Source organism: Pogona vitticeps, chromosome 3, assembly GCF_051106095.1.
Source record: "Pogona vitticeps strain Pit_001003342236 chromosome 3, PviZW2.1, whole genome shotgun sequence".
Taxonomy (NCBI): Eukaryota; Metazoa; Chordata; class Lepidosauria; order Squamata; family Agamidae; genus Pogona; species Pogona vitticeps.
In genome coordinates, this window is record NC_135785.1 from 3,295,205 (window position 1) to 3,313,001 (window position 17,797).

At 46.7% G+C, this 17,797-nt stretch overlaps 1 protein-coding gene across 7 annotated transcripts in view; it reads left to right on the top strand.

Moving 5' to 3' along the window:
- LOC140706097 (mannan-binding lectin serine protease 1) overlaps nt 1-17,797 on the top strand; it is a 167,117-nt gene that overhangs the window by 69,631 nt on the left and 79,689 nt on the right. For 6 of the 7 annotated variants that reach the window (XR_012085832.2, XM_078389718.1, XM_078389720.1 and 3 more), the window contains exon 2: nt 11,573-11,798. The exons of the other annotated variant lie outside the window; for it this stretch is intronic. Coding sequence is in view for 5 of the 6 variants with exons in the window: in XM_078389718.1 (XP_078245844.1) it covers nt 11,573-11,798 (226 nt within the window). In the remaining variant the exon portion in view is untranslated. The remainder of the gene's footprint in view (nt 1-11,572; nt 11,799-17,797) is intronic. 7 annotated transcript variants of the gene reach the window in all.

The following is a 17,797-nucleotide window of genomic DNA, read 5'->3' on the forward strand; positions in this document are numbered from 1 at the left end:
ATTGAATTTTTAAAATTTCATCCACCCTAGAAGGATGGCTAGGAGGGTCTCTCCAGCGGCTGGAGCCCCGCTTTGTGGGCTGGTGACATGCTGGCCCGGGGCGGTGGGGAGGGGGGAGAGAAACACCGGAGATTTCCTTTCCTCAGAAAGGTTCGATCCTGGCTCTCGCTGGTTTGGCTCAGCCGCCCGCCGGTCTCTCCCGGCGCAAAACCTTTCCGGCCCCTGGGGAGGCTTATTCTCCCGGGTGGGTGGTGGTGGCAGGCGGGGACGAAGGGCGCTTTGGGGACGTGCAGAGCGCCTTTCCGATGGAAAGTGGCCATCACAGGAGGAAGAGTGGCTTTCGAAAGGTGTTGGGAAAAGACTCAGGTGCCTTGTTTAAAAGGCTTGTTATAAATAGACATGTATTATCCCCAACTGGTCTGTAGAGGTGCCAGAAGCCGGGAGAAACCTTAATGCACGACTAGAACGTTGATACCTCTGAATTGTTCTGGGGTTCCTTTCCGCCAGAAATTAATATCCACCTCCTAAATATTCAAGCCTGGCTGAATTTTGAACTGGAATGAAAGTTTTGCACCAAAAAAATATCTTTTTAAAAGCATGTTCATGTTCATGCTTTTAAAAGGTAGTCACTGTATTCCTTTTCCGATTAAGACAATTGGGGGCTGATTTCAAGACTGATTTCAAATTTGTTTTTGTTTTTTTTTAAAGTTTGGGAAGGGCCGTAGCTCAGAGGGAGGGAGTGTGGCTCCGGGGTAGAACTTCTGCTTTGTATGCAGAAGGTGGCAGATTTAGTCCTATAGCTGTCTCCCCGTAAAGAAGGGAAAGATTCCTGCCTCAAACTCGAGAGAGGATTTGAAACCGCAGGAAGATGCCAGAAACATTTTGGATCGCCATTGCCAATCAGCAAGCATGATATTATTAGGCTAGATGGATCAATGCCCCCTGATCTAACATAAGGTGGTTTTCCTAGCTTCCTAAGTCAGTTGCAAGTTTTCTGGCTACACAGGAATCTTCTTCCATGGAGGTGCAAGTGTTGAAGTTTCACAGAATTCTTCTTTGAGAACAACGTTCTTTGCTCTGCTGGAGAAGCCGTTTGATTTCAAACTAAGGTAGCCCTGCCTGGTCTTGGAGTTGCCCTCCTAAACCACCCATAGGTTTTAGTATCTTTCACTGCTGAACTGATCTTATTCCAGTTCCAGGATTACGAAAACCGCAGCGCTAGAAAGAAAGCTGAAAGCAAGGACAATGAAAGAAGTAATTTTATTTGTGGTCAGTCGGTTACTATGTTCATTTCACTTTGCGATTCAGATCATAAATGTTTCCCTAAAGGTCTAGATTTCTGCCTGTTAAGCAGTTTTAAAGGCAGGCAGTATTTGTCTGTAAAAAAAAAGTTGTTTCATGGTTAGAGAGCGTTGAGCTGAGAATGCGAATTCAGCAGGTGCACAATATCCTCGCACCCTCATGTTTCAAAAAAGCTGGGGCTTTTATGCACCCGTCGTCGAGGCCTGTGGTTCCCAGACTTTGGGCCCTTAGCTAGGAATCTGCCATTCTGAATTTATGGACTGCTGGTCTCAATAGGCTTGGAGTTCCACCTGAGGGGCAAACAGACACCTAATGTGGCTCACCTGGGGGAAAGGCCTAAGCTTGGGGGCTTGGAGGCCCTATCAAGGCCTAGCACTTCCTCTTCAGAAAGGAAGCTGCCCCAGCGCCTTATTTGTTTATGGGATTTCTATCCCATTTTTTACCTCGGTGTTGTGTCCCAAGGGGGTTGGTCACCTAGCCGCAATCTTGTGCAATATGATGAGCGGCAGAGTATTTCCACTTAAATTAGAATCATGGAATAATTGAGCCGCAAGGGGCCTAAAAGGCCATTGAGTCCAACCCTCACTCAATACAGGAATACAAATCAAAGGAGAGTGTCTGAATTTCTCTTGAAGGCCTCCCTGGTTGGAGCGCTCACCACCTCCCCCCTGAGATCATGGGTTCCATTGTCGTACTGCTCTGACAGTTAGGAAGTTTTTCCTGATCTTCAGCCGAAATCTGGCTCCCTGTAACTTGAGCCCATTGTTGCATGTCCTGCACACTGGGATGACTGAGGATAGATCCTGCCCCTCCTCTATAGGATTACATTTCAAGTATTTGAAAAGTGCGATCGTAGCTCCCCTCAGTCTACTTTTCTCAAGGCTAAACATGCCCAGGCCTTTCCATCTTTACTGAGGTCTAATTCTGATTATGTTTGCATGTATTCGTTTAAATTAGAACAATGCAGTATTTTTGCGTTGAAAATATTCCCCTTGTTTGTGAAGAACGTCCTCCTTTTTGATGTTCCTCGTCTTCCATGCCCTCCTTTTTGGTGTTGATGTGACCACCCTACCTAAGAAGGTTCTCTGCCCTTATTCTATGGGGTGGAAGAAGGCTAGGTCCTCCACCCCACCTGCCCTGAGGTGTATAGGATATCCCTGGTGATGAATGATTCCAGTAACGGCAGCTGACACCTGCTTAGGCAAATGGGGATACCCAACGTCCCGCTGGCCAGTCTAAACCATCCCCTTCCTCAGCTTGTCTCTTGCATAACGGGAGCCCTACCAGAGACACCATGCATCTCCATGCAGATGGAGTTTGGTATGGCCAGACACCACTGACTTCTCTCGAACCTACATCTCTTCTCTCTGCTGTCCAGTGGTCACATTCAGACCTTGGGTGGCTTTACTCTGAGTGGATGGGGTTTTATCCCCCTATGGAGCCCTGTTGAAGAAGAGGGTTGGTTTAGCTCCGTCGGTTGTAGGGGTCAACAGAAGAGCTTGGAGATGGGACTTTAATTCCCCACAGCGTCTCCTGCAGGAAAGGACCAGCTGAGATCTTTTGGAACCTATGGGGTGAGTAGGGTTCCATGACTTTCCATTTACGTGGCCGTGGACAAAATGCATGGTGGTCGCAAGGGGGACTCCTGAAGGAGGGATTAGGAAGTCACTTCTCAGTACTCTACCGCACTGGTTCTGAACCTTGGGTTACTCAGGAGTTTTTGAACTGCAACTCCCAGAAGCCTTCACCACCAACTGTGCTGGCTAGGGTTTCTGAGAGTTGCAGTTCAAAAACATCTGAGTAACAAAGGTTAAGAACCAGTGCTCTACCATGTTTCCCCAAAAAATAAGACTGGGTCTTATATTAATTTTTCCTTCAAAAAACACATTAGGGCTTATTTTCAGGGGATGTTTTTTTTTTAATGTACAACCATCTACATTGATTCAAAGGCAGTCATGTCATCTTCTTTTGGTTGTTGCGCAATACTGCACAATGGTGGAGGGCGGAGTTTTAGTTAACTGGGGCTTATTTTGGGGTAGGGCTTATCTTATGAGCTTCCTGAAAATCCTACTAGGGCTTCTTTTCAGGTTAGGTCTTATTTTCGGGGAAACAAGGTATACCTAGGAAATCCTGGGGAAGATTGCAGTGCATCATGGGTCCAAAGGACCTTTTCCAGTCCTGTCATTCTGAGATTATTCGCTGGCTGGATAGCTCAGGGCTTTAGGTCTCTGTCTCTGGAGCCAGAGGTTGGGAGTTCAATTCCCCCACTGGGCCTCCTTGAGAGGGGCTGGACTCGATGACCTACAGGGTCATGAAACGTACAACAGTTGTGTGACACTAAAAGCAAGCCTGCATGGATGAGTTGATTAATATATTTAGTAAAATAAAAAGCTTTCGCTGATGTTCAGACCACACTGAGCCACTTGATGTATTCTTGTTCAGCTGTTTCACAATGGAACCTGCTTTTGAAGGACTTTCATTCATACGAGAACCATCTTGGAATAAGAAGCTGCATGTTCTCCTACCGTTTTTGTTTAATTTTGCTTGATGTTTTGAATGACGGTAAATAAAAACCATGTGTTTTTCTGGTGGGCAGAGGGAAGTCCTGGGAAATCACGAGGCAAAGCCAACTCACAGGTGCGTTAAGCCAACCAGGGTCCCAGTGGGGGAGAAACAGTGGGGCAGCATCAGGAAAGTGGCACCTCTCCAGCCTCAAGAACTAGCACTTGGGTCGGCACTACTAAGACCGGATGCCCCGTGGGTTTCATTCATGGCCGGGAGTGTGCTTGCACGACTTCTGATCATGTAGGCATCCTTTAGTCTCGAGAGACGATGGTAATGTGCTCTGTATGAAGAACTTCGAACAGCGTCTAGTATAGCTGAGAAAGCTATATTCCAGAATGACAACAATCTCTTCCACACAGAAGACAAATACCATCTGTCCCCTGTCCAGCTCCCTGGTTTTGCTGGTTTCGGGGCGGCCTCTTTGCCCCGGCCTGCTGGACGAGGGTCTCGTCAATAGCAGAAACATAGTCTAAAACTAAACAATCCATGGCACGAACCAATCTTCGGAATGAAGGAAGATGGGAGGCAAAATATTCAATCAGGCTCGATGTGAAAGGCCTCCCGGTGAAGTAGCCTTTTTAGCTGCCTCCCAAATGAATACAGGCAAGGGGCCGGGCGCAGCTGCTTGGGGAGTTGATTCCGTAATGTCGGTGCCAGCGCTGAGAAGGCCCTGTCTCTAGTAGATGACTTTCGGGCCTCCCACAGGGTGTTTCCCTTTAAATTGTATCTTTAGAGATGCCAGGAAGATAGCATGAGGGCTCTGGCGGGAGTCTTAGGGAGCTGCCAGACTTCCATGCACCTCCAGATAGAGGGAGACCCAGTTTCAGAGCAGATTGCACCAGAAAAGAAAGAAGTTTGGTTTTATTTTGTGGGGCGAGTTCAATGTACCCTCCCTTCCCCACTCCTAGCCGGGGACAGGATGCTTCTGCTCAGTAAAAAAAAAAATGTGCCAGTGGTGTTGCAAAACACCAAGGTAATACTGGAAATGCAGGTCGTCTGCCTTCCTCTTCCGGACACGGGCTGTCCTGTCATTTTGCAGCTCTTACCCAAGGCCTGCACCCGGTGGTAGGATGAGGGACTCTGCCCATGACGTCAATAGCTGTAAACCTCCAGTCTCAGGGTTTGGCCCTGAAAATGTAAAGAATGAGAAGCTGGGGACCTGAAAAAAAAAACCCAAAGGAAGACCAGATTTGGCCAGCAGAGAGAGACTTTTGGAAGAGGACTTGAGAGATTCCGGTTCTTGTCCCCACTGATTCATGAAATTCACTGGGCTGACGAGTTTTGAATTTCGGGTTAAACCCCTCTAGCCACACAACAGAAATGCAGGGATTTACAGGGCAGAATAGCTTCAAGTTCCACAGAGTAGTCCACCGCTTTACTCATTAACTGGCACTTACAGTAACTCACTTGGAGACACCAGTAGTTGACAGAATGAAAGCCGTTTTCTTGACTTATCGTTGGGAACAGAGCAAAGAACCAGCTGACCAACAGACTGCTTTTCATCAAACAGATCTAAACAGACTGACTGCTTCAGACAGATTAAAGAGAGGGAAAGAGACACGGAGTAGAGGGGTGGGGCTCTCTCTGAAATCAGAGACAGGAAGGGAACCATTGATTGGTGCTGGATAGACTGACACTCACCCCAGCCAAGAAAAATCCCTCCCAGCCAAACCTCCTGAAGGCAGTATGCAAAGCTGGGAAAACTCCAAAAACAGGCACACTCTCTCCAACTGAGCTACCTTTCAGAGCTGCATCGATGACCTTGAGTTTGTTGGAAAGAGAGCAGGAAACAAACAGGCAGCTATAATGGAATGAGAAAGCAGAAAGGGTCTAAGACACCATCTCTAGTGACAGGCTTCAATCTGAATAACTGAAGATGATTCTAGGTGAAGATATTCAGTGTGGACTCTCCTTCCCTCAGTCATGGACATTTGTGGGACACCAGACAACATCACCTTGCCAACCAAGGTTCGCATAGTCAAAGCTAGGTTTTTTCCAGTAGCAATGTATGGAAGTGAGAGCTGGACCACAAAGAAGGCTGACCGCCGAAGAATTGATGCTTTTGAACTTTGGTGCTGGAGGAGACTCTTGAGAGTCCCCTGGACTGCATGGAGAACAAACCTATCCGTTCTGAAGGAAATCAACCCTGAGTGATCACTGGAAGGACAGATCCTGAAGCTGAGGCACCAATCCTTCATGAGAAGAGAAGACTTCCTGGAAAAGACCCTGATGTTGGGAAAGAGTGAGGGCAAGAGGGGAATGGGACGACAGAGGACGAGATGATTGGACAATGTCTTCGAAGCATGAATTTAACCAAACTCTGGGAGGCCATGGAAGACAGGAGGGCCTGGCGTGCTCTGGTCCATGAGGTCACAAAGGGTCGGACACGACTTAACGACTAAACAACAAAAAGAAGCATCCACAATGTCTTATACTGGCAGACTAATGGTGACTAGTAACCACCCAGTGCGAAGCCATTTCCCCTGTAAGGGGAGCAAAAGGTCTCTGGCAGATCAGAAAGTCATCTGCACAGTATGGTTGATAAAGAGCTTTTTCTCCTGCCCTTCGGATATGCTATCAACAACATAGACATGAGCCAGTACCGTCTGTAGGTTCGCGGCACGTTATCAGATGCTGAAACCACACTCCTGCTCCCGAGGACGTGGTCCTAGCAAGCATGAGCCACCTCCCGAGGCTCAGTCCCGAAACAAAGCAAGCTCACCTGAAAGCTGCAGGAAAAGCTTTTGTCAAGACAATCGTCTTGTCCCCGGTCAGCTCTTTCAAGAGGGGAGTGTCCTCTGGGAAGTCCACCTGTGGGCCACCTCTGCACTTTAATATTGTTCTTCAGAGGCCACTGATACTTCCACGATCAGAAGGGGGGCGGGAGAGACGGAATGATGGTGCGTCACCAAAGGAAATCTCTCCCCATGAAGGTCTGTGAGATGATCCACCCACAAGTGTCCCAAGATCACCTGCCCATTCCATGAAATGTCAGAACCAGTAACTAGGTCCTTGCCACGTCGTAGCAGGTAACCCCTGTACAGCAGTTACAAAACAAGATGTGTCCAGGTGGGGCGGGCCATGTAGATCCCCTGTGTAATGTTCTCTCTTGCAGACTTTTGAATTTCCAACAAAATTCTTTTCCTACGTGGTAGAAGTACAGCGATCCACAGACAAGAGTAGCTACGCGTTCCCCAGAGTCCACCCCTTGCTCATTAACTAGCACTTAAAGTCTCAGTAACTCACTCAGAGAAAGGTGAAAGAGGAAGGAAGGAAGGAAGGAAGGAAGGAAGGAAGGAAGGAAGGAAGGAAGGAAGGAAGGAAGGAAGGAAGGAAGGAAGGAAGGAAGGAAGGAAGGAAGGAAGGAAGGAAGGAAGGAAGGAAGGAAGGAAGGAAGGAAGGAAGGAAGGAAGGAAGGAAGGAAGGAGCTGATGATGAATGCACAGAAGGATGGAAGGAAAGGAGGAGCTGACGATGAAATGAAGGAAGTATGGAAGGAAGGAAAGAAGGAGCTAGCTGATCCTGAAAAGAAGGAAGGAGTTGATGAATGAAAGGAAGGAAGGATGTAGCTGATCAGGAAGGAAGGAAGGAAGGAAGGAAGGAAGGAAGGAAGGAAGGAAGGAAGGAAGGAAGGAAGGAAGGAAGGAAGGAAGGAAGGAAGGAAGGAAGGAAATCACCAATCAATCAGTTTTTCCCCCGTGGCCTTTGCTTATGTTGTCGGAAGGGACTTGTGGATGACTACTTGTTACAAATCTCAGTTCTTTGGAAGAGAAGGGGCCAAAGATATCTTTCCGCTCAGTCTCATTAACTGTCCATGTTTTGAACTGGAAGCCAAATCGGCCAATTAAAACCGCATCCACATCGACCCTATCTCAGTCCATCCGTTTACAACCTTCGGCTCCAGAGCCCTGACATAAATTCCGCTAAGAAGCACGTCACTTTCCATGATCTGGCTGCTCTCCTTTGCCTTTTCATTCCCCGAAGTGTAGGCTGTCCGACTTGTTTTACTTTACGCCTCGACTGATTTCCGTTTCAGACATCCACTGTGCAGCCGACACCAGCTGAACACCCTTAAGACAGGCTGAGAACCTTTTTGCCTGCAGGCTTACTAACTTATGTTAGAGGATGGGCCATCGGGGTCTTTGACCCCATAGGTTTTTGGACTCCAGTTCCCATCAGCCCCCCAATCATCCTTTGCCAAATATGGTAAGAGACTATCGGTTCTCCAGCCCTGAAACAGAAGATGCCTACCCGAAACAGAAACAAAAGAACCTTACAATTAAATAATAATAATAATCCCATTGCTGGTGTCAACAAAGAGTAGACCGATTGAATCAAGCTCTGAAGGGTTGGTCAACAGTCATGCCAATCCTATGAAGCCAGTGGGTTCACCTTGCATGGAATTAGCACTAGGATGCTGGTCATAGGTTTTAGAATTCCATCTGAAAAAGAGGAGGAAATATTTAACCCTCCCTTCTTGCCATGCTTCTACTCAGAATTCCCATGAAAGAGGTAGGAAGGGAAGGGGTTAAGCAACCATCTTCTCTAGTTCCCATCTAGAAAGGAACGTCTTAAGGAATCAGAAGGGCTGTCAGCTAGAACAAGGAGCACGTTTAACAACTTCTCTGCAGTCCCATTGCATCACACCCGAACAGACCCATAGATGTATCCCGGAGTCCTTCCCTCCTTATTTTTAGAAAGCTTGTGAAACTTGTGCTTTTAAAGAGGCCTTTAAGAGTATCCTCCCCTCGTGGGAGAACTGCTGATCTATTGTTTTACGTCTAATTTCTTCTTTAGCATAGACAGTAATTTTGTAGCTGTTGCAATTGTGGTTTTTTTAGGAATCGCATGGTCTTTTTGATGGTTATGGACTGGGAAGGATTTGTTTATCCTGTTGTAAACCTCCCAGAGTAATGCCTTGTTGCTAGATGGACATAGTATAAAAAATGGAACGAACGAACGAACGAACGAACGAACGAACGAACGAACGAACGAACGAACTAACTAACTAACTAACTAACTAACTAACTAACTAACTAACTAACTAACTAACTAACTAACTAACTAACTAACTAACTAACTAACTAACTAGTTGATTCAAGCTACAAGAAATAAGATTTTGACTAAATATTAGGAGAAACCTCATGACAATAAGATCTATCCAATAATAGAGCAAGCTTTACTGGAAAATGGTGGACTCTCCTTTGTTTAGGTTGAATAGAAGAAGAAAAACCTCTTAACCGTTAGAGCAGTATGACAATGGAACCTTTTCCTTGGGAAGTGGCGAGCGTTCCAACACTGGAGGCCTTCAAGAGAAAATTTGACACCCATCCGTTAGATATGTTTTGACTTGGCTTCCTTTATTGAGCCAAGGGGCTGGATTTGATGGCTTGATAGGTCCCTTCCAACTCCATTATTCTCTGATCGTTGTCTTCTGTGATCGTTGTGAGGGATGCGTTGACTGCGGGCTTCCCAAATCAGCAAGTGCTTGGACTCAATGAGCCTTTGAATCTCTTCCAAACGCTCCAGTTCTATTACAGTTCCCAGAAACCCTTTGACAGTATAGCCAGTAGCTAGGCCAGCTGCAGGAGTCATAGTTTCTGGGAGTTATAGTTTTTTTTTTAAAAAAGGAACTGCTTCAGATCTGATCATAGCAGAGGCAGGAGGCCATGAGTTCATGGATCGTATCGTTGCAAATTTCTGGCACTGAGTTGAGGGCTGATGAGAGGCCACCATGCCCTTTCCTGCACCCTGCATCTCTATAATTCAGTTACCCAGCTGGGAAAGGAATGGCCTTTTCTCACTCAAGGGGCATGATATCTGAGAGTAGACTCCCTTAGGACACTCTTACCTGGGAGTAAGTCCAACTGAGCATCAACGAGCATCCTTCCGAATAAATGTTGCACTGAGGGTTGTGCAGGATTGCTGCTGAAGGGGAGAAGGCAGGAAACCCCAGATAGCGATTTGGTGCTTTAATTTACATGAGCAAATATCTGTGCCGGTCGGAGTGGAGAAAAATGAGGTTTTTTCCAGACTGCCCTCACTCAGAAGCCTCCCCAGGCTCCTGGAGGAACTCGTGTGCCCCCTGGCAAACATGGACAGACATAATCCACACTGGTGGGGGGGGGCAATCTGTTGTACTGTAGTCCAGAAAGGTACAAGTGGTGCCTCACATAATTCGTTCCAGCGAAATCGCTGTTGAACGAAAACATCGCAATGCGAAATTTAAAAACCCCATAGAAACGCATTAAAATGTGATTAATGCGTTCCTATGGGCTTTAAACTCACAGTTCAGCGAAGATCCTCCATAGCGTGGCCATTTCTGGTGCCTCTTAAGCGAGGAATCGATCCCAGAAAACAGTGGGTGGCCATGTTTTTTCCCCGACGGCCATTTTGAAACCGCTGATCAGCTGTGCGAAAATGGTTGCTTTGCGATGATCGGTCATTGCAAAGCGAAAATATCCCATCGGGAACATAGCAAAGCAATTGCAAAAGCGATCGCAAAATGTTCGTCGCAAAGCGATTTCGTCGCTAAACGGAGCGATTGCTATGCGAGGCACCACTGTAATTTCCCCATAGAGATGGGCACAAACTGTAAAACCAACTAACCAGGAGCCACCACAACCCTCCACAGAAAAACAAGCTGGTTCATGGTTTGATTTTTTCCGGTTCATGCTTTGGGGGGGGGGCTCCTGCTCCTGCCTTCTGTCACCCCCACCCCATCCCTTCCCCACTGCCCCTCTTGTCTCCCTACCTGGCCGTGCTGCTGTGAGTGCCATCCTCAGAAGCAGCGGGCACCACCTACCTTCCCGGGGCCAGGACCGCTGCTTCTTTTCAGAGGAGGGCGACAAGGAGGAGGATCGGGGCCTGGAAACCAAGCCTTAGGAGGAAAGGCTGAAAGAATTGGGCATGTTTAGCCTGGAGAAAAGAAGACCGAGAGGTGACATGATAGCACTTTTTAAAGACTTGAAACGCTGTCATTTAAAGGAGGGGCAGGATCTGTTCTCGATCATTCCAGAGTCCAGGACATGCAACCATGGGCTCAAGTGACAGGAAACCAGATTTCGGTTGAAGATCAGGAGAAACTTCCTAACTGTTAGAGCCGTACGACAGTGGAACCAGTTACCTCGGGAGTGGGTGAGTGCTCCAACACTGGAGGCATTCAAGAAATACTTAGATAATCACCTGGCAGATCTGCTTCGATTATATTCCCGCCTTGAGCAAGGGGTTGGAGTTGATGGCCTCGTAGGCCCCTTCCAAATTCACTTTCCTATGATTTCTGCAATTTCTGCGCATGCACCACCCACCCAGCTGATAGGTGCACATCTTTGAAGATGGCGGCAGCAACAGTGGAGCGGCAGACCCAGGCAGGGAGGTTACCGAGGGAGTGGGTAGGAGTCACTAAAGAAGCACCAAGGAGGGGGGGAAATGATCAGAGCTTTCTTTCATTTCAGCAAAACAAGATCCCCAAACTGGTTTGCAAAACAAATCGCGAACTACCCCGATTTGTCAGTTTTTTGGTTCATGGCTTGGTTGGTGTCCATCTCTACTCCTCCATGCCCTGGGGCAGACTATACCTTAAAAGTGGTTATTTGTTGCATGGGGGTTGACAGTGGTGCTCTTCTTGGCCGATGAAAATGGGAGGATGGGGGAACGAAGCACATTACCAGGCGTGTGTGTATATGCCTTTGTGTGTCTTTCCTAGGTGCTTCCTGGTTTGGTCCCTTTGTGCCTTCCATCTCGTCAATGCAGATGCCATTGAGCTGACGGACATGTTTGGGGAGATCCAGTCCCCCAACTTTCCTGATTCCTACCCCAGTGATTCTGAAGTGACGTGGAACATATCGGTGCCAGACGGGTTCCGCATCAAGCTCTATTTCATGCATTTTGATCTTGAGTCGTCTTATCTCTGCGAATACGACTACGTGAAGGTGAGCTCTGTTGCATCTTGTCTCGGGAAGCGCTGATTGCTTCCCCACTCCCGGCCTCTAATCTTCCATCTGGGCTGGACTACAACTCCCAATCTAGAATGCGATGATGGGAGTTGTAATCCACCCAACATAACTACAATGCACAATGTTGTTTCATACTTTTAATCTGCACAGACCTCCTGTCCTCCTTGGTTTGATTTAACTCCAATTTCTAACAACATTCCAAAATTAAAGTGTGAACTGTTTAGCACAGCTCTGATCACGTTCGCACCTTCTCCCTTTCTGTGTTCCATTTGGGATGGGAGTGTTAATAAATGGGAGCGCCAAAAAAGGACCAGCAAATGATATATGTGTAATTTTAATCTGATTGCCTGCAAGATTCCATCACAGTTCAGCCCTGGCGTGTTTTATGGACACGATGTGCTTCCATGTATTGGTCAGATGCACCGTAACAGAATAATATTTTCTTTCTTTATTATTACTATAATTTTATTATCATTTTCCTAAGGCACATAGTTTGTGACCTCGGACTGTTTAGGGGTACAGCTGTGGATATGAGTTGAGTTGATCCAGAATTGGTTTGATAACACATTCATTGACTTAACAGCACATGATTATTACAAGCCAGCAGGATAGTTCAGAGGGTTGAGGTCTCTGGCTACGGAGCCAGAGGCTGGGAGTTTGATACCCCGCAATGGGCCTCCTTGCCAAGGGCTGGACTGGATGATCCCGCAGGGTCCCTTCCAGCATTGCAGGTCTAAGATTATTAGCTGGCTGGCTGGCTCAGTGCTTTAGGTCTCTGGCCGTGAAGTCAGAGAGACTGAGAGTTCAATTCCCCCTCTGCTCCTTAACTTGATGATCTATAAGGTCCCTTCCAGCTCTGCATTTATAAGATGATGATGATGATGATACATGCATCAGAATTGACTTGTCCATTGGCCTTTGTTAGCTGCAGTTTTCATCTTAAAGTGATGTATTTCGCTGTGCTTCTAAAATGCATACTTTGAGATATGTATTTGGAGTGCTTTGTTCCTCTTGTGTAATAGCCCCCAACATATTCAGATCTTGCAGAGATGCCGTTTGGAAGACATTGTCTGTGATTTGCAGCTCTCTCTAGGGTTACCACATTTCAGAGTGCTGGCTGAGGTCTCAGCATGTTGTTCTGTTTTTCTGGATCTCCCAGATGTGGGGATGGCATCTGGCCTAATGGTCTTGAAAAGGGGACTGGACAGATTCCTGGAGGAAAAGTCCATCGCAGGCGACAAGCCATGATGGGGATGTATGATCTCCAGGCTTCGAAGGAAGGGACCTCCAAAAGCCAGATGCAGGGGAAGAGGGGGATCAGGAGACAGGGTCTCTCGTGGTCTCGGGGGCTCCCAGAGGCGTTTGGTGGGGCCATGGTGAGATCCAGGAAGCTAGAGTAGTGGGTCCTGGGCCTGATCCTGCAGGGCTCTTCTTAACCCTTTCGTGTCCCACCGCTGCGGTATCACAAAGCCCCCCCTCCGGACATTGCAAGGATTCACCCACTGCTCTCAGTGTTGGCCCCGAAATCTTATGGGACAGATGCAGCTGATCTGGCAACTTTAGCTGCCTTTTCCTCCTTATTTTTTCCCCACCCACAGAAATCTATCAAGCAGGGAAAGATGAAAGATCTGTACAGTGCCTTGGACCGTTCCCCCTAGAATTCAACCATCTGGATGCAGAAAAGCATACTTTTTGAGTCAACATACGTTCAAAAATACCTATTTATATATCAAGGAAGTGCAGGGAGTGCTAATCAAATTTCCGGACAACACAACATTGGGTGGAATCGCGAACACCCCGGAAAACAGAAACATCATTCAAAATGATCTGGATAGGCTGGAGCACTGGGCCGAAAGCAACAGAATGAAATTTAACAGGGAGAAGTGCAAAGTCCTGCAGTTAGGAAAAAGAAATCAAATGCACGTTTACAAGATGGGGAAATACCTGGCTCAGCGATGCCACAAGAGAGAAGGGTCTTGGAATTGTCATAGATCACAAGCTAAACATGAGCCAACAGTGTGATGTGGCTACAAAAAAGGCCAATGCTATTTTAGGCTGCATTAATTGAAGTACAGTTTTCAAATCCCGCGAGGGGCTGGTCCCCCTCTATTCAGCCCTGGTTAGGCCTCATCTAAGAGTCCTGTGTCCAGTTCTGGACACCACACTTCAAGAAGGATGGTAACAAATGGGAACAAGTTCAGTGGAGGGCAACAAGGATGATGATCAGGGGACTGGAAACCAAGCCTTATCAGGAAAGGCTGAAAGAACTGGGCATATACAGCCTGGAGAAAAGAAGACTGAGGAGAGATAATATGATAGCACTTTTCGAAGACTTGAAAGGCTGTCCTACAGAGGAGGGGCAGGATCTGTTCTCGATCATCCAGGAGTATGGGGCAAGCAACAATAGGTTCAAGTGGCAGGAAGCCAGATTTCGGTTGAATATCAGGAAAAACTTCCTAACTGTTCGAGCAGTATGACAAAGGAACCAATGAACGCTTGATGGATTTGATGGCCTTATTAGGCCCCTTCCAACTCAGTCATTATTCTCTGATTCTAAGGACTGAAAACATCCGGTGGTTGTCACAGCAGAATCTTTTCACATCCCTATAGCTTCCAGATCAGCTTGCTCTGTTTCGTGATTGGACAAAAGAAGACTGGCACAGCTTTCATTTGCAAGGGTGATTATTCCATTTTATTTATTTATTTATTCCATTTATTTATTCCATTTATATCCCACCTATCTGGTCATATTGATCAGACAGTCTCAGCGCAACAGCCTGTTGAAATCCTGCCTTTGGAAGGTTAACAGACGTCACTTTCCAATCCAAGCTATTTGTAATAGGTAGTTTAACGTTCAGATTAGGATCCTGCACTCACTTAACTGGAAGTCAGCCCTGCTTAATAGGATGTACTTCTAAGGAAGAAGAAGAAGAAGAAGAAGAAGAAGAAGAAGAAGAAGAAGAAGAAGAAGAAGAAGAAGAAGAAGAAGAAGAAGAAGAAGAAGAAGAAGAAAGGTAACAACTTTAACAATAACCAATCTATTTCAGTGTGATATTACAATTACCAGCTGGAATCCTCCATTGTATATTTCTGCCTACAAGGCTATTAAGCTTAAGATCAAGTTTTTCTCCTACAATGGACGTCCACTGTTGTCTAAGAACAGGCTGCCTGACATGCCACAAGTCCAGACAGCCGCAAACGTTTTCCATTGCTGCTCTCCTTAATCTTATATGAGTCCTCTGCTGAAAAACAGGAATGAAAAAAAAGATAGGATTTGAACTCTGTGGTCCAAACTAAACATGGAACCAAACTGATCACAGATGAAAAGAGGGGAAGTAATCAGAGAGGCTGGCAAGTCTTTGGGTGCAAAGCCCAAATCCGACTCCAGGTCTTCTATCCCGAGTCGCTAAGCCCTACTCCCTCTTACAGGCATGTCGTAAGAATGGTTGAAGGTTGGATTCCAAAAGATCTCCTGGATGGAGAATGAGTGCAGGGAAATCGCCCCAGAGGGAGACCCCAACTGCGATACAAGGAGATCTGCAAGTGGGATCTGAAGGCCTTAGGAATGGACCTCTCCAGGTGGGAAACCTTGACCTCTGAGCGTTCAGCCTGGAGAATGGCCTCTCCCAATTTGAAGAGACCCTTGTCCAGCAGGCCGAGGCCAAGAGGCCGTCCTGAAAGCAGCCAAACCAGGGAGCTGGACAGGGGACAGATTGGATTTGTCTTCCATGTGGAAGGGATTGTCACTCTCGAATTGGCCTTCTCAGCCACACTAGATGCTGTTCCAAGCCCCTCTATTTAGAGCACATGACCATAGTCTCTCAAAACTGAAGGATGCCTAAACTATTTCCAGGGATGGAGGAGGTGTGTGGGGGTTGGTTCTGAGGCACAAGTCAAGTCCAAGTCATGGGGCGGTGGAATACCAAGTTGAATCCAAATCAAGCCACCGGTATGACTTAAGCCCTGCAACTCAAGTGCCCATCTCTGGAAATAATCAAAATCTGGGAATAAATACTGACAGACACTTCCAGTTCCAAAAAAACCCCAGGGGATCCCATCCAGCTTTGCAGTTTTAATCCTCTAACCAGGATCTATCCCGTTCCTACTTTTGCTGAAGGAGGAGGGCCAGCAGTGATAAGGTTCTTTTCAACCAGATCTTGAATAGTTACTCTTTTGAACTACAACTCCCAGAATCCCCTGCGTGCCATCATTTTAAAAAAGTAACTTTGCTTTGGTGATATTGCATGATAATATACTACATAATAAAGTTGTTGTTGTTGTTTAGTCGTTAAGTCGTGTCCGACTCTTTGTGACCCCATGGACCAGAGCACGCCAGGCCCTTCTGTCTTCCACTGCCTCCCGGAGTTGGGTCAAAGTCATGTTGGTCGCTTCAATGACCCTGTCCATCCATCTCGTCCTTTCTCCTCTTGCCTTCACACTTTCCCAACATCAGGGTCTTTTCCAGGGAGTCTTCTCTTCTCATCAGATGGCCGAAATATTGGAGCCTCAGCTTCAGGATCTGTCCTTCCAGTGAGCACTCAGGGTTGACTCCTTTATAGTCGCTCCCTCCTTTATAGTCCAAGATAATAAAGTAGTCGCTCCCTGTTCACTGCGTTCCTACCTTGTCTGCTGAAGGCAGTTGGAGCACGCTACCTAACAGTAGGTCTGGCCCTCAGTAAAAAGCACCCCATGGGTTAATCGACTGTGGCCAGGCTATTTTTGGCAACAATGAACTGACTGTCTTTTAGCATCAAAAGATGCTTAGTAGACTTTTTCAAGCCCCCTGCCATGGCGAGGTTTTTGTTATGTCAGGGGCATTGCTTAATTTGTTTTGCATTTTTGGAAATTCACGAGGCTGAAAAGCAACCGCAGGGTCAACGGGTGGGGAAGGCACAGAAGTCAATGAGGAGTCAACTGGGGAAGGACGAGAAAGAGATTGGAGCATTTTTCTCTAAGTGATTTTGGAAATTTCAACAGGGATTTGCTAAGAAGGAGCAATCATTTAAAACATTTACAGAACTTAAATCTTCCGAAGGCAACTCAATTTGTTCAGGAACCATTGGGAAGATGTCAGGGTTAAGAAAAGCAAGACGGTCTAATCTGTTGCCTTAAGAAAAATCCCATACAGATTATTAGCGCAGTATCTTTATGCAGCCGAGCATAAAAACATAAAAATGTGTGCAAGCTTTCACTATTTACAGGTGTTTTCATCAAGCATGTGTCACCCAAGTTTGGTCCAAGTTGGGAGCAGGGACAACAGACTTAATTCTGAAATTATGGGATGCAACCCTAAAGGCAACAATTGGTTGCAACAAGAGAATGAGCAGGCTTTGTCAACACTTGCACAAATCCCTTCAATTCAAAGGGTCTACTCTTGCTCACACTAATCTTTGGGTTTAGCCCACTTTGTCCACCAGTGGAAAGAGGATGGGGTCTCAGCCATTCAAAGGAGACCACACAAAGTTTGAACCCGTATCCTCCTCCCACAAGCCTTTTGCAGACTCTCCATCTGTGTCCATCTCAAGAAGCTAACTTGGTCCCAACAACAGCTATGAGACCCTAGGACTTTTGTAAAAGTATGTCCTTTTCTGAACTACCCACCAGAATGTGGGGCACAACCTGAAGATGGGTTAGCATCAAAAGCTCACTGTCAGTAGTTTGCTTATTATTATTTTTTAGTGATCTAATAAAGGTCTGATCACCTGCTCCTACACTACCCTTTAGTCATTAAGTCATGTCTGACTCTTCGTGACCCTATGGACCAGAGCACACCAGGTCCTCCTGTCTTCCACTGCCTCCCGGAGTTGGTCAAATTCGTTTTGGTTGCTTCGATGACCCTGTCCAACCATCTCATCCTCTGTCAGCCCCTTCTCCTCTTGCCTTCACACTTTCCCAACATCAAGGTCTTTTCCAGGGAGTCTTCTCTTCTCATGAGGTGGCCAAAGTACTGGAGCCTCATCTTCAGGATCTGTCCT